Source organism: Serinus canaria, chromosome 3 (genome assembly GCF_022539315.1).
Source record: "Serinus canaria isolate serCan28SL12 chromosome 3, serCan2020, whole genome shotgun sequence".
Taxonomy (NCBI): Eukaryota; Metazoa; Chordata; class Aves; order Passeriformes; family Fringillidae; genus Serinus; species Serinus canaria.
In genome coordinates this window covers 68,321,197-68,335,293 of record NC_066316.1, presented here as the reverse complement: position 1 = coordinate 68,335,293, position 14,097 = coordinate 68,321,197, and the positions used below count along the sequence as shown (strand labels likewise).

The window sequence follows — 14,097 nt, the reverse complement described above, 5'->3', positions numbered from 1 at the left end:
TTTTACCTTGCATCATCTTCTTTCTTTTCTAATGCTTCATGTGTTGGTCTTTCCAAAATCTTAGAATTATTTTCATTCCTACTTGCTAGGTATGCTCTGCGTAGTATACAGGCTCCTGCAGCACAATTGTATGACAATAATGACTTTAATGCATCTGTATAAAACTAAAGTCATTGTGTTAGGAATGTCAATTAATAAATTGTTGACAACTTTCTTTTAAAGTCAACAAAAAGTATATATACTTTGAAATGTTATGACGCTGTAGATTTATACAATTTTAGAGCTTTTTTTAAATTTAAAGCACCTAAAAAACTGAATCTTGAATATTGGAAGGTTATGAAGGCTATAAAGGGAGACAAAATAGAAATTATTTATCTTATACTTTCATATACCATGTGTTACTCCGATATTTATTTTATTTTCAAGTGTACAAAGAATGCTATGAATAAAGAAATGAAAAACATTCAAGTAAAAATATAAATAATGTGCATACCTCTACTACTGCAGCTGTTTGGTAGAAATTAAGAGTAGGCTGCTCCTACTAGGAACTCTGCTGATTTATTTACTTTGACAAATAGATTTATATATGGCTGTGTGCTGAAACCTATTTTCATCAGTGGACTTATGAGAGCTTAGACTAGGTCAGGGAACAGATTACAAAGTAATGACTCAAAAGCTGTGAAAATGTGAACTTCACAACTACATGACTATTCAAATGACAGAAATGAGTGGGAATCAAGTAAAGAGTCAACACAATTGTGCAAATAAAAAGAATAAAGTGAAACAAAATAGCTAAATGCAAGGAAATGTATCCATAAGCAAAAAGCTACATTTTTCGACCACATTTTTATACTAACAATGTATAAAATAGGTTATTCAGATTACAGCAAGTAGTTCAGAGCTAGGTTTTGAGAACTAATGCAAATGGCAGAGAGGCGTATACTGCAGGAAGGAAGCACATAATAGGAAGGCTCTAGAGAGGCCTTAATTTGAAAGCCTCTGCTATGAATTCCCAAATTCTTCCCTTCAGAAGATAAAAAATAAAAAAGAAAATATATTTAAAAAAAAAAAAAGGAGTAGTTACTGACCAGAAAAGAGACAACCTTTTCTTCTATCCAACTAATTCACTAAATTGTTACATTCTGAGAAGTGAAGAGAAATTTAATATAATTCTGAAAGCATCTCTCCCACCTCAGTGCTCTCCCTGCAGTACAGGCTAGAGGTAGACTCCTGATGTTTATTATTTAGCACACAGTATCGACACTTCATTACCATATACCAACTACAGGAAGGAGATGCTTTTTGTGGTTGTATGAAAGGACTATGCACTGTGTCCCAGAAAGTAGGTTCATGAACATTTCAAGAAGCTTGGAATGGCTGGGAAGCAAAGATGAGGCACGGAGATGCAGTTTGCCCCTAGGTTCTTTCCAAAAGTGTCCGAGATGAAGTCTTGAATGACAGATTCTGCAAATACAGATCTAGAACTTTCTCACAGAAATGTTCAGCCACTATTTTGTCTGTGCCTGAGCTGTGGCCACACTGAAACACTTTTAGTTACAAAATTTCACAAAGCTGTGTGACTAAGTTGTTTAGGTATTATTCCTGACTTGTGAGGATGATTTGCTGATCAGGTGACATACTTCTGAAAAGCTGGGGTTTTTTAAAATAAGAAATTTGTTCTGAGTAAACTGTGTAACCATGATTTTCTCAGGTTGATTTTTATATTCAGGGACAAGGGTTTGAAAAGATCTCTGGACTGATTCCAATGCTGGGAACCTAATGAGTTTTATTGAACAATATGTGAATAGACCCATCATGCCTTTCTTCAATGGAAGTTTCTACCACTGAAAGATTTTTTGAGAATAGACTGGGTTGAACAGGTAATGATCAAACATTGCCAATGATCAATTAAACTTGTGGTGTGGTATGAATCAAGCAAATAGGAACTATGAAGACACCATTTGACAGACAAACTTTGAACAGTACATGAATGTGTTCAGTTATTGATGCTTGGTGCCAAATCTTCCTTTTGGCTGGAAAGAATAAAGTAAAAATCCCTTACTCTGAATTCATGGATATGAAGCCATTGTATCCATCTGGGTAGGAAGTTACTGGGGTTTATTTTTGATCCCAGAATGGAGAACAGGATACCCCTGCATACAAGTATTTCCCCCCTTGCCTCTTCTCTCAAGCTGAGAAATTCCATACCTCTAATCTCATTTTGCAAATGGGAAAACCAAGGCAGAGAAATTTGACCAACAGCCACATCACAAGGTAGTGACCAGCCAGCCAGCCAAAGAATACAAAAATCTGGTGCTACAAGAGTCTACTGGTATTTCCTGCTGGCTGTAAATAGGAGGAAAATGAAAACTGATTTAAAATGGGAGGAATCTTCTTTGCTGTTATAGCAAAGAATTTCTGGTTTAAATTCCATGTAATTCCCTAACTCCAGATTGTAAGAAATTGTGGTACTCTTGTTGATTCACTGGATGATTAATTCTCCAGACCCTGAAGCTTTTATAAATAGGACATAACTACTAGTTTTCTCACAAGTTGTTTTATATACAGATATCAACACAGAAAAAAAAGAAAGAAATTATAAAGTTGCGTTATGATGCATTTACTAACCATCTTTTTCTGTATCCTTCAAACAGACAACAGTGTCAGGTAGAAGTCCTTTCTCTAATAAGGCGGACCAATGGTCTTCTGACAGAGGGTAGTTATCCACTACCCACCCTCCTCTTTCTGAAGCACCAGGAAACCTGTCTTTGTTCGTCTTCATAAGCTGTTAGAAAATGTCACATTCAGGAATATAAAAAGACTTAATGAGCTGTACAAAAAAGACAGCACAATACAAAATTACGTGCTAAATGCTGTGATTTTTCCTTATTGTCATTTCAGGTCAATAAAAAGCAAGACATTTATCACTTTATATGTCTGAATGAAATGAAAAACATTTTTAACAAGAAGAGATTAATGGAATAATGATTTTTTAAGCTTGCCTATAAAGAATTTACACTCCAGTTTCAATAGTTACATACCACTGAACAAATTCAAAACATTTAAAGATTCTTGGATAGATCTTCATAAACAATTCTTTTCAAACTCTTACATCTGGTGTTCAGTTCTTTAATAGTGACTACAAATAAAAGAATAGAGCAAGTAGACAATGATCTGTCAGATAATTCTCCCAGCCATTAACAATTTGTAGCTCAGGCAATTTGCAAGACAGAAATAATTTCTGTAAAAGTATGTGAATATATAAACACACATGCACACATATATTTTTATTTTATATAAAGGAACTATAGAATAGTCTTCATTAGATTTGTCTTTCATGATCTTCCTCAGTGTCTCCTCAATCATATGTAAGCTTTTGGGCTATGTGATATAAATGAAACTGATCTCTCAAATGGAAAAACTAAGAACATATATGGATAATACATAAACTGTTAGAAGTTCCTCTTAGGAAAAAAGTACTTTGCTACATAGTACTTGTAGGCTCACCTCTGCAATAGCTCCCTCCAGTGCTTCAGCGTACATTTGAGATGACATTGTATCTTCAGAGAATGACACACTTTTCATGGCTCTTTCTACCATGGCTTGAACTTCTGGGTGGTCAGCAGTTATCTCTGGTATTTCTAACACCACAGATTTTTTAAATTAACTTCACAAAGAAATTTGAAATTAAGACTTAAATAAAGCATTATATCATACCTTCAGCACAGCATACATATTTAAGCAATACACAATTGCCCTAAGAAAAACAAACACCAGTTTTGAATGCAGATGTAGAGTGCGTCTCATAAACTCTTTGTTTGCTCTCTCAGTATAAAAAACACAACCTTTTTAACTGTACAGTATTTTCCACCTCTAAGCTAAATATTGTTTCAATATGAACAGAATGACATTTCTGTACTAGAATAATCAGGCACTTACAGCACACTAGAATTTCCATTGATTTTATTTCCCTTTGGTTCCTAAATAAAAAGGTTTACCAAACTAATTTTTCAATCAATACGAATTTTAGACCAAGGCAGTGTATTTTAAACAATAAAGTAGCCTGCATTATCTATGATGAGCAAAACATTTTTTTTCCCCACATTTTCTTATTAATTGCTGGCACAGCAACTAAAATTATTTTAAAGTTTTATAAGGAATACTCACAGTTAACTCACAATTAATTTGATAAAATTTGGTGAAGAATTGTTTTAGCCAACTGCAGTATCGACCATGAGTGTAATTTGGAAAAAATGCCTTATTTAGTTTCTGTCTTTATGTCAAGATATTTCAATGATTGTATTGATACTTTTTACATGCACAAATGAACACATTTATAAGGTTATTTTTGCCAAGTTACAAGGTGCCTAGAAAAGGGGCAGCATCTTAATAATGTCATTTTAGTGCAATACAACAATTTCCATTCTGCAAAAATACTCAATGCAGCCCAAATTCAAGCATCTCCTTACCTACTAAAAAATTCTGAAACAGTTTTATGCTACAAAAAGATATGTAAGGGAATATACATCTTCTGTTTGTACTTCAGTTTTGCAATAAAATTTTTAATTAGGATTAATTTCTCATTAATTCTAATAGGATTAACATCCCTGTCCTCAAAGTATTTACATAGTCAGGAATCTGGAATGTAACACTGTTTAACTGTTTCAATTTTTGATGTCATGGCTCATCATTATTCTTACTGCAATGCCAATGATTTTTTATCACTGTCAGCACCAGTTTTGCAGCACTAGAGGAATACACTGACCTCTTGTTAGATGTATCTACCTACCCATGTGAAAGTGAAACACAATTCCTTGCTTAGATGAATAAGGCAAAATTGCCCCATTGTCCATTGGAACCATAACTAGAGCTACCTATAAAAAGGCAATTCTAATTCAATGGAGTATTTTCATTTCAAAAGAAATAATTTTGAAAAGGCTCCACTGAACTTCCTTGAAAAAATACAAACTTTGCTTAAAAGAGACTAAAATAACATATTATTTTTCACCTTTGCAATATATTTATTGAATTTGTTAAACTGCAGAAAACTAGGCAGCTTAAGAAGTCTAAATGTGACCAGAGCTGGAGCGACTTATGAATGTGCCATCTGTGGCAGCATCATTGGAAGGCTGCTCCAAAGTGAAAAATCTGTATATTGTGGATTCACATTAGTCCAGCTGACAAGCTGCTTTCTGGATGAGAATTTCATTTTTGCAGAGATTTAACTTGTCAGAAAGTCATTAAAATGGAATGTTTTCAACCAGTATCAGTCAGAACAAATTTCTTCTTTCAGCTCAGAGTTCAGAAAACTCTTTTTCACGTGGCCCTCAAATTCAAAGGATTTATATATATATATGTAATAAACACTGAATTTTACTAAGCTGTTCCCTTCACTGCATGTTCTTTTAGTTCATATTTAATGCCCAGAAATCATAACAACTTCTGAAACTTTTTCAAGTCAAAGTGACAGCAACTGCTTCAGTTAAATAATGTAAAGCAAATAAGACAGCTTCAAAGACCACAGAACAGCTTATTCACCTGATTCTTCTGATTCTTCTTCTGATTCCAATCTATTCTTCACTTCTGCTATAGCCTTTTCTACTGCATCCTTTCGCATTTCCTCAGCGTTTTTTTCTCTTGATTCTTTATATTGTTGAAGGACTATGTCCATATCAAGAACCTAGTGAAATGATTTGAAAAAATACAAATATCACAGAAGACAAATATAGCATCTGATCCAATGTTTATAAAATACAATGGATTTAGAAAAGCTCTGCAGATTTCAGAAAAATTTACATGTAATTCAAGTGCAGGGTTGGGGTCTTTTTGAAAAAGTAATTATTTTTAATTTGCATTTGTATTTAATTATCTTAGATACAAAAGTTATTTCAGATATTCTAATACTAAGACAACTGCAATATAAGAGGGTATATAAAAATATTCTTGATCTGTAGCTACTTCTATAAAAAATCAAATTTCACTAAAATCCTGTGTTTCCTCTGCAATCCTTATATTTATAATGTGAATATTAACAACATGCCAAGAATGTGCTTAACTGATTGACAAGCCCCAGCTGATACTCTGCTACGTAAGACACTTATGAACCTACCTTTCCTTTATAATTGTGTGCAATTTCATTACAAATAGTTGTTCTTCCAGAGAATGGAGGACCAAATACGAATACTTTACAAGGAGAAACTGGCATTGGAGGTAAGAGGTAAGGCCGTGGATTCAACACAAATTTGTTCAATGCCTCTTGGCATGACAGTAGGTACATTTTACCTAGAAAACTTAAAACAGAAGAGAAGCTAGCAGATATAAACATCTCATAAAATAGATATGAAAATTAAGAGTGTCAAATTCCACTAACCTGACAGCAAACTCTGGGTTTCCCATTACAATGTCCCCTTCCTTTAGAGCCACGGGACACAATTGTCCCCACCTGCTCCTACGCCATCGGTATCTGGGTGCTATCAGCTTGTAAGATGACAGAGCCCGGAGAAGTTCATCCTGTTTATTAACATAGCAATAATTGCAAGTGTAGTTTTTGTCTGAAGCTACATGTGCCTTTTTATTAGACTTTTTTGAAACCTTTTGATGAAAAATAAGTGAACTTAAAAAGAAAAACACATTATGTTTTTTGAACCTTTAAATAAATATATTTATTTCAGAATTGTAGGACAGTTTTAAAGAGAAATTACTTCATTTTTCAGGTCTGTTTAAAAGAAATAGTACTTAAAATAGTTCCTGTAGGCTTTATTTGTTATTTTTAGAAGTTTAAAATGGTAAAGAGCCATTTATTGAAGACAAAAGAAAATGGCTAAGATTTCTTCTAAAGGGTTTGAAAAAAGGACCATTATCTGTGTCAGGGAATAGCAATATTAAAATATCTATTTTAGCCATGCAGAAATATAATATTATAGGAATAAGTTTAATAGTCTTTTTACAGAATGTGAATAGTGAGTGAATCCTGAAGTCATGGTGACTCTAAATTCAGAATAGTATCGACAAGTGCTGGCTGTGAGGAGCTACAGGAGAACTTTAAGAACCAACAAAGGCAGGGATTAAAATAGCACTTTAACACAGTAAGCTATGAATTTTCACTGACTGTCACTACTCAGAAATAGTTCCTTCTGTGAAGCATTTTTCAATGCCCAAGAACAGTCAGAAAACCAACCTGAATGTTAGGAATGTTGAGCACAAAGAGAAGGTTCATGTTTAAACTGTTTAAATATTACCATTGTCTTTACAAGGGTAATATTTAAATGTACCTCCTGCTGCCCGAATCTCAGAAAGGACACAGCAAAATTGGATAAGTTACAGAAAAAGGTAATATAATTCATCAATCCCACAACAAGTTTGTTGTGTAAGAAGGAATAAAATTTTACACACTGGAATTCTTCAGTATGGCTATGTAAGAGCAGGACAGAAATCTGAACTCATGGGTTATTGGAGGGCAGATTTAGAAAACCAAACTATTGACTGACTTTGGCATACTGAAGGACACTGAGCTAAAAGGCTGCAGGTTCGACACAAAGAGAAGCAATTCTGTGCATAATGCTCAGTCATGATGCAGAACTCTTTGCCCTGAATGCTGTGGTTACTCAAAGCTTACACACAAGCTAAAACACACAAACTAACTAAATAATAAATACAGATGACCCCTGACACAAAAAGTCTTTCATTGGTGAATTTGTTAACAACTGAGAAAACAAAGAAGTAAAGGGAGGGATATTTCTCTGAAAATGTGGGGTCTCCCCATAACACTTCTATTCATATATTCAGTTTTGTTTCAGAAATAGGAAAAATGATCAGAACTTAAAATAGGTGACGACATTCATGCAAAACTTCTGGCTTTCAGGTTTATTTGGAAATTAATTGAAATTAAAATTGACACAAATTATAATTGCCATGATTCAGCAAAATTCAGCAGTAACTTGTCATGTTTCTAATTACAGAGAAATAGAACAAATGTAATCTCAGGCAGAATGTTGCTATATTTGGATTAGCATGTTGGCTCTTATTCAGAAAAAGAGTAGACTGAGCTAAGAGTCAGTTGCTGAGATTGTTATCCTTCAGCTAAAGTTTCTTTATTTCCTTGGAAGGAATTATTTTTTCCTCTATTACTAAAACAAACATTTTGTTCAAAGTTTTATTATAATTATTATGTGGTTTTCTAGGAATCACAGGGGTTTTTTTATTTTCATACTTTTTAAGCGGACTTCAGTCCCAGAATGACTAAATTCTCATTTCTGAAAGGCCAATGCTTCCAATATGCTCTTACTGCATGGTAAAACAAGCTGGTTGCTGTGAAACAAAGATGCTGTAATATAAAATTACAGCAGAAAAGTAATTCTAGTTACTAGTCACACTTTAGAAAAGCACACTTACATTTTGCTTTCCCTCCAGCATTTCTTCTTCTAGTTCACTTTGGAGTCTGATTACAGGAGCTGCATTTTGAACTTCCATAGACTCAAGTCGGCCTACCACTGTCTGGAAATAAAATAAGTCTTGATTTAGTACCATTCTGGAAAAACAGAAACTTCCACAGACACTGAAGGATTTGATCTGCAGCCTTAGAAGAAGCTAAGATTGATGTAAAAATACAACACACAGATATTAAGCAGAAAAATCAAAAACTTATATTTCTATAGTTGTAGGTGACAATATGCCTTAAGTAAGTGAGAAACTGTACTGAAAAGATGGTGAAGGGTTTATAATGTAATGGTGTGGTTGTACAGAGTAAGCTAAGGGTTTAGAATTTATAACAGAAGCATATGTGTGTCTGTAAATTAGAAGTCCATTAGATACAGGTCTCCCCAGTGCAGTAGAAGTAAGTAAAGGTGATAGGTTAGAAAAGCAAAATAAATCCTGTGGCAACTGTCTATTGGTTTAAAAATTATATATTGGCTTATAACAAAGAAACCTGTGACTACTCTTGAGCTATGGCCAAATGCTTGCTCCTCTACAATCTCATGGCCTCTGAGATTGATGTTTATCTGAGCAATAAATTGTTCTTAGCTTGAAAACAGTCTCATCCCTTCATTTCTAGCAGCAACAATGAAAAATCAGAACTGCTTTTGTCTTCAGAAGGGCCCCTAAAAATCTATTTAAAATTGTAACTTATTATTTATAAAATGGCTATGTAAAAACCAAGGCCCAGTTTTTAACTCAGACTCGTGCTAGTTACTGAGCTGAGTTTTAAGAAGCTATTTGGTAGATACAGGCAGTGCAAAAGGCCAAATCACAGCCCTCCTGTCTCCTCATTATGCTGTGAATCCCAAGCCTACTAAAGGACAAGATTGTGAAGGTTCCCCCAAGGCAGGGCAAGTACTCAGAGGAGCTCCAATTTGAAAAAGGGGCAAATCTCTTTGGGAAATCAGATTAGGCACATTCAGAAACAATACAACTTTGGGTAGTTTATTTTGAAAGGTATTTAAACCAAATATCTACCAATGAGAATCAGATGATATTTAAGTTTATTTGAAGAGTTTTCTGACTGTAATATTGATTGAATGCAAATATTCCTGAAATGAAAAGCGAATTCTGTCATGTTTGGGCTAGTTTTATTATAGGCCTTTGCCTTACTTGTAGGTAAATTGCTTGGAATCACAACATAACTTGATTGCATTTACTATAAATTTTGTGTTGAAACATTCACAAATGGATCATAAATGAGGAAATTGTATGTTCTAATGTTGCAAAATGACTGGGTTTTTTTCCTATAGGGCCATTCTTGGTAGAGTTAAGCATCCACTGAAATAATTAACTTAGAGAATTATAATAATACAATTTATTTCAAACAGAGGAGAAAATGCAGGAGAAGTTTACTTCCTACCTTGTCAAAAACAATCTCCTACTTAATTTTCAACCCCATACTCTAGGTTGTGATTTGAAGCAACTTCTAATTATGAGGCAGAGCATAACATTATTTATCTTCAAAATTTATCATTGTAGGTTTTTTAACAGGAAGAACAAGTTGCTCTGTTACAAGTTAAAAATCTAGACACAAGCACTCAGCAGAATTCTTACAAGAAACAAAGGTCTTCTATTACATTGCAAAACAATATCAAAATTAATAAAAATTATATTCCATTATGCAAAATATATTTTAGACACAAGTATCAAATAAACCAGTTTTGTAAATATATAATACCAAAAATGTTTTAATTTCTCATTATAATTTACATTAATACAGATCAGAAAAAGCACTGAAACCAGATAGACATAATACAAAAGTTTGTAGGCTGCCTGAAAATATTCTCATGCAACATATATGTAAGCCTGGCAGCAGAGCAGTGAATCTTACAATAGAGGAAGGAAAGCAAGTATTTCAAAAGTCATGTTTTCTAATAGTAAATGAATGCGCTTTAAACACAGCTTAAAATTTTGCCATCAGGAGAACAATCCACAGAATTGAGAAATTATTTTCTAGTGGAGGTTAACTTAGCTGGTGCATAGTTTACTTACCTCCAAGACTAAATCTGGTTCTTGACTTCCATCCACTTCAATAAGATACCGACAATCCTGGTAAGCCAACAATCCCTGTTAAAGAACATGCCAGTCAATTGAGTATAGTTAACCAGATAATGACACTGAGGCTCATTCTCTTCCTATACATATCAAGGGTTGGACTCCTGGGCACTTCAACAAAATCAAGATTCATTGTATTAATGGTTTATAAAATCTTCTGGAGACTAACTTTTATGTGATGACAGATAAATACAGAGATAATTCCAAAACTGGAGTTACAATGGCTTCAGAAGATAGCTTAGATGTCTTAGCTCAAAGGCAAGAGAGCTAAAAAATATCAAGATACAGTAACATTTTGTGTGTGAATTCAACTTTTAATTGTCTAACCACCTTAATTTCTTTGCTGGAAAATGAAGACAATCTCAATTAATACATTTCTCAGAAATGCCAGTCAAGAGTCCAGTGTTTTAATTTTGGTCCTGACTCCCAATTCCTTTAAAATTTGGACCGTATATTTTACTTTTCTTGTTTGAAATGTTCACACTATAAATAATGTCTTAGACTAAAAAACTAGCCCATGTCAGTTGTGAATGCCCCTCTCTGAGGACTGAGAACACTCACTCCATTCCTGACAAATGATGGTCTAACCTCAAGCCTAAAATGTCCTATTGAAGGTGACTTTACCCCTTTGCAGGTAATCTCTTCCAGTTCTTCACTACATTTACGGTCAGAGCTCATTTCCTGGCTTATTTCATCTAGTCTGTCTTCTATACTGTAAATTAAATCATCTGCTCTATTTTTGGTCAAAATAGATAATAACTAATTAATTATTTCTAATGCTCCTCTAAAGAGAGGATAATAGTTTGTATTTCTCTTATATACAATGGTCTTACAGTCTTACTAGTACATTCATAGTATTTGAGTTTAAACAATAGCATTTCATTTATTGACTTAGTTTTGACTAACTAAATCCCCACAGATGGCAGATTGTCTGAAGTACTGAGGTATAGCCAATTATTTCACATGTTGCAGTTGTTCAATAGATTTCCTTCCTCACTGCAGCATTTCACATTTATTTCAGGTCATTTTAATCCCAATGATTTATCAAGACATCCAAGTGTGTTCTCCAAATTTCATTCTACCTATCTTCCTATCCGTGCAAACTGCACAGCTTATAGGCTTTTCGTTTCAATTTCAATTTCATCATCTCAAACTTTGCCTGGGCCAATAGGTAAAACCCTGTGTCCTTTTAATGTATTAATGGACCACTAAGCATCTTCACCAATATATTCATCACTAGTGAACCCTAAGTGAACCCTACCAACTAGTGGGAATATGTTGAAACTGTTGAAGTGTGGTATATATCCTAAAGTAATTTAATCTAAACAACTTTCCATTCCATTTCTCACTTATAAGAAATCCACATGAGATTATGTAATGATTAAAGATACCACATATTTTTGTTTTCCCCTTCACAGCAGTAACAAGTTTGTTACTCTAGCAAAGACCATTACACCACTTTTACACAATTTTATCTATAGGTTTAACTAATCTATAGCAAAATTGAAAGGTATAAACAGTAATTGTCAAGTGAGCATCAAACACGAAGATTTTGCAGTTGCTTGAACTAAGAGATTAAAATAAAAAAATTTAAAAAAACAAAAACAAAACAAAACAAAAAACCAACAAAACAAAAAACATACAGTAATTCCACTTTCCTGAACACTACAGGGAAAAAAAGTGTCATAGCTTTAGAAGTTAAGTAAGTGATAAAACAAACTAATGGGCTAATTACTGTGTATATAAATCTGCAGGCAATGAAGCAGGTGAGAAAGGGAATCTATTGGAGTGGAAGACAATGGATGCAGATTATTTATGGGATTGCATTCTGGAATGGACTCTGGTAATGGCGATGAAACAATGGAGTCTTCAAATACTTCACTTACTATATTTAGAAAGCATTTGTGGTGCCAGGTGTGGTTTCACTTTTAGAAGTCAAAGTTGATTATCTTGACTGCAGAGCAGAAACAACACCTACAGATGACAACTTTGTATCACTGATTTCAGAATAAATTTCAGAATTTGGGGATATGTTGTAGCATGACCACCTCAATACAGCAAATCTCAAACTAAAAAAACAATGCAAACAGTGCAAGATATTTAAAAAATCTTTTTTCATGCATAATCATATTACTTTGCTTACTTCTAAATGAGGAAGTATTATATCCTTGTATATTCCAATTCTTTTCTCTGCATTTTCAAGAAAATCTTCAGGCCTCTGCACTAGTTGATGAAAAGGTTCTAATTTCTTACGTGGACCTTTTCTAGCCTGCAAAACAAAATTTCAACTCACAGAAATAATGTATTAAAATAATTTTTGTTTTCACTCAAATTTTAAAAAAGTAGATTTGGAGAGTATTGCAATGAGTATTAGTCCAGTGACTGCTGACCATGATCCTATTCTGATGAAGTGTTATTTTTATGAATGGAGAGCACTGTGCCTAGAACTTGCATCGTGAAGTCTCTGGTCCCTATTATAAAAATTTAACCTGAATTCAAATCTAATACCTTCCTGAGAAAAAAGAAAATCCATTTGTAGTAGTGTAACACCAAAACCAGAAAACAAGTTAGTGTCCTGCAAATATTAGTAAAAAGTTGCTACAATAAACAAAAATTAAGAATTCTTTTATTTGTCTAGATCAAGAAAAAGGCAGTGTAGAGCCATCCTTCTCCTCCTGATACACTTTAAACTTATGGCAAGAAACAGATCAGTGAATTTTGAGTCAAAGATGGAGCCCAGATTAAGCTTTACAATGATCAATATTTACTGTCACTTAAACCTACTATTTAAGTGTTACCCCACATCTCCTAAAGCAGGACAGAAATAGAATTAGGATTATTTTGAGCAAAATAAATTTATAACATAGTACAGTCATATTTTAGATCAGAATTTTTTCTGCCTTGTCTAAAGTACACTGTAATATTTTGCACTGTTTAGAAATTAGCAATATTTACCTCGTCTCCTTCTTCTTCTTCTTCTTCTTCTTCTTCCTCTTCATCCTGCTCTTCCTCTTCTTCTTCCTCCTCTTCTTCATCCTGATCTTTCTCTTTCTTACGCTTGTCAGTAACTTTAGGATCCCACTGGCTCCTCTGATATATCACCCCTGAATCAGGGTTTTGCCTTTGTCCTGATATTCTTTGGCATAACTCATGATCCGGACACTAGCAAGGAAAAATTAAAAGGAAATTGTGTTTATTGTACTGCTATAAGATCCTTTTCTTGGAGAGACAAAATTGCTCCAAATTGGTCTACTAATTCTGAAATTAAATACTGCGGTAATGAAATACTACAGTATTTCATTATTGCCACAGTTATCTAGAATCTCCTTTCTTCCTTTGTTTTTGATCTAATGAAAATACAATTCTGACATATCTGTGAAAACAGCTTCAATCTCCTGAAATCAAAAGCCAAGTTATTTCTTTGACCTTGGGGCAGGGATTTTTAATGTGTATTTAGTTTCATTCCTTTTCCCAGAGGAGACAGTGTTACTACATGAAGTCAAGAATTAAATTTTTCCTTCTGGTTTAGTTGGTATCACTCTTCTATTTGTATTGTTGCACGTG

General features: G+C 33.8%; 1 protein-coding gene across 5 annotated transcripts in view; it reads right to left on the bottom strand.

Moving 5' to 3' along the window:
* AK9 (adenylate kinase 9) overlaps nucleotides 1-14,097 on the bottom strand; it is a 61,572-nt gene that overhangs the window by 36,192 nt on the left and 11,283 nt on the right. For all 5 annotated transcript variants that reach the window (XR_007777049.1, XM_030236010.2, XM_050971964.1 and 2 more), the window contains 10 exons: nucleotides 13,489-13,695; nucleotides 12,677-12,802; nucleotides 10,471-10,545; nucleotides 8,392-8,493; nucleotides 6,371-6,510; nucleotides 6,110-6,290; nucleotides 5,539-5,680; nucleotides 3,508-3,641; nucleotides 2,629-2,785; nucleotides 7-115 (listed from right to left, as the gene is read on the bottom strand). Coding sequence is in view for 4 of the 5 variants with exons in the window: in XM_030236010.2 (XP_030091870.2) it covers nucleotides 7-115; nucleotides 2,629-2,785; nucleotides 3,508-3,641; nucleotides 5,539-5,680; nucleotides 6,110-6,290; nucleotides 6,371-6,510; nucleotides 8,392-8,493; nucleotides 10,471-10,545; nucleotides 12,677-12,802; nucleotides 13,489-13,695 (1,373 nt within the window). In the remaining variant the exon portion in view is untranslated. The remainder of the gene's footprint in view (nucleotides 1-6; nucleotides 116-2,628; nucleotides 2,786-3,507; nucleotides 3,642-5,538; nucleotides 5,681-6,109; nucleotides 6,291-6,370; nucleotides 6,511-8,391; nucleotides 8,494-10,470; nucleotides 10,546-12,676; nucleotides 12,803-13,488; nucleotides 13,696-14,097) is intronic.